The sequence below is a fragment of the Pundamilia nyererei genome, unplaced genomic scaffold (genome assembly GCF_000239375.1).
Source record: "Pundamilia nyererei isolate P.nyererei 1_Seehausen unplaced genomic scaffold, PunNye1.0 scaffold00076, whole genome shotgun sequence".
NCBI classification, from domain to species: Eukaryota; Metazoa; Chordata; class Actinopteri; order Cichliformes; family Cichlidae; genus Pundamilia; species Pundamilia nyererei.
In genome coordinates, this window is record NW_005187477.1 from 2,752,224 (window position 1) to 2,753,521 (window position 1,298).

The following is a 1,298-nucleotide window of genomic DNA, read 5'->3' on the forward strand; positions in this document are numbered from 1 at the left end:
TGCTGCTGTTGTTTAGCGCGACATCCGCTGGTTTCCTCTTTCTGGCGCAAAGTGGGCGATAAACAAACGAGAGAGAAAAGCCGATCAGCTGATCATTGATCAGTTTCATGACTGAAGTAGCAACAGGGGAGGGAGGGGGAGAGGATGAGAGAAGAAGCAGCACAGTGTCAGACCAGTGAGAGATCACAACGGGAGCTGTGCACGTGTTAATGTGCGCACGGATGCAGAATATGGTGCTTCTGTTGTTTCATGGCTGTTTTACGCTGCCAAGTTTGTTTTTGATGAAGAGGCGGAGGAGGGGCGTGGTTAACGGGATGGGCGGGGCCTCTCCTGAAGTCAGCTCGCCTCTACAAACAAGTTGATCAGCTGCTGAAGCTCCAGAGAGCCGCAGCTCGCCTGAGGCCGTCACTGTCTGCGCGCACAGGTGAGTCGGACTGCACGAGACACCACACGTCATCCACCCAGATCCAATCGGTCTGATTGATCCCAGGTAAAATCAGGTCACAGAGAGAGGGAAGTCTGAATGCGTCAATACATAATCGATACTGTGATCAGTGACCTGTGATCGATACTCGGTGAGGGAGCTGTAACAGCTGTGAGCTCTGACAGCGTCACCCTGACGGACGGAAACGAGTTTTAATCAATGAACCGCGGAGCTGCACGCGCAGTTACACACAGCTGGTAACCCGCCGTCAGCGCCGGTGAGGCCAGTGTTTCCATTGACATCGTCCAGTGGGATTAAAGTTATTCACGGTGACGCTGTGCAGAGTGCTGTGCTGTAAAAGTCACAAGTCCTTCACCTGCACAAACTTTCCATCATAACAGTGTTAAATGTATTTATTGTGTTATTCATGAGAGGAGCTGGGAGCAGACTGTCAGAACATTAGAAAACAATAGAAAACAAAGCTGCTTCATAGCTGCTCCGTGTTTAAGACCCTCACGATGTGATCGACCTGATAAACAGACGAGCTCATAAAAGAACGTCAGTCCTCTGCAGGAAGTAGAGACTGAAGACCTGAACCACAACTGTCACTACGGTGTCATTACAGCCGGTGACATCATGGCATAATGAAAATAACATTAAACGACAGGTGTGTGTGTGTGTGTGTGTGTGTGTGTGTGTGTGTGTGTGTGCAGGAGGAGGAAGGTTTTGGGAGGATGAGGCGGAGAGGGGATCAGAGAGAGGATGGCACAACACTAATCACCATGGAAACCAGCCCAGAGAACAACTATGGCACCATGGTAACAGGATGTGGTCAATCCGATTATTAAGTGATGACGTGACGAATCCTACTTCC

General features: G+C 50.0%; 1 protein-coding gene across 3 annotated transcripts in view; it reads left to right on the top strand.

Annotated features, from left to right (window-relative positions):
- The first annotated feature begins 336 nt into the window (after positions 1-336).
- ano7 (anoctamin 7) overlaps positions 337-1,298 on the top strand; it is a 17,151-nt gene continuing 16,189 nt past the window's right edge. For all 3 annotated transcript variants that reach the window (XM_005737502.1, XM_013911951.1, XM_005737503.1), the window contains exons 1-2: positions 337-424; positions 1,138-1,242. In XM_005737502.1, the coding sequence (XP_005737559.1) occupies positions 1,159-1,242 (84 nt within the window). In that variant the 5' untranslated portion in view covers positions 337-424; positions 1,138-1,158. The remainder of the gene's footprint in view (positions 425-1,137; positions 1,243-1,298) is intronic.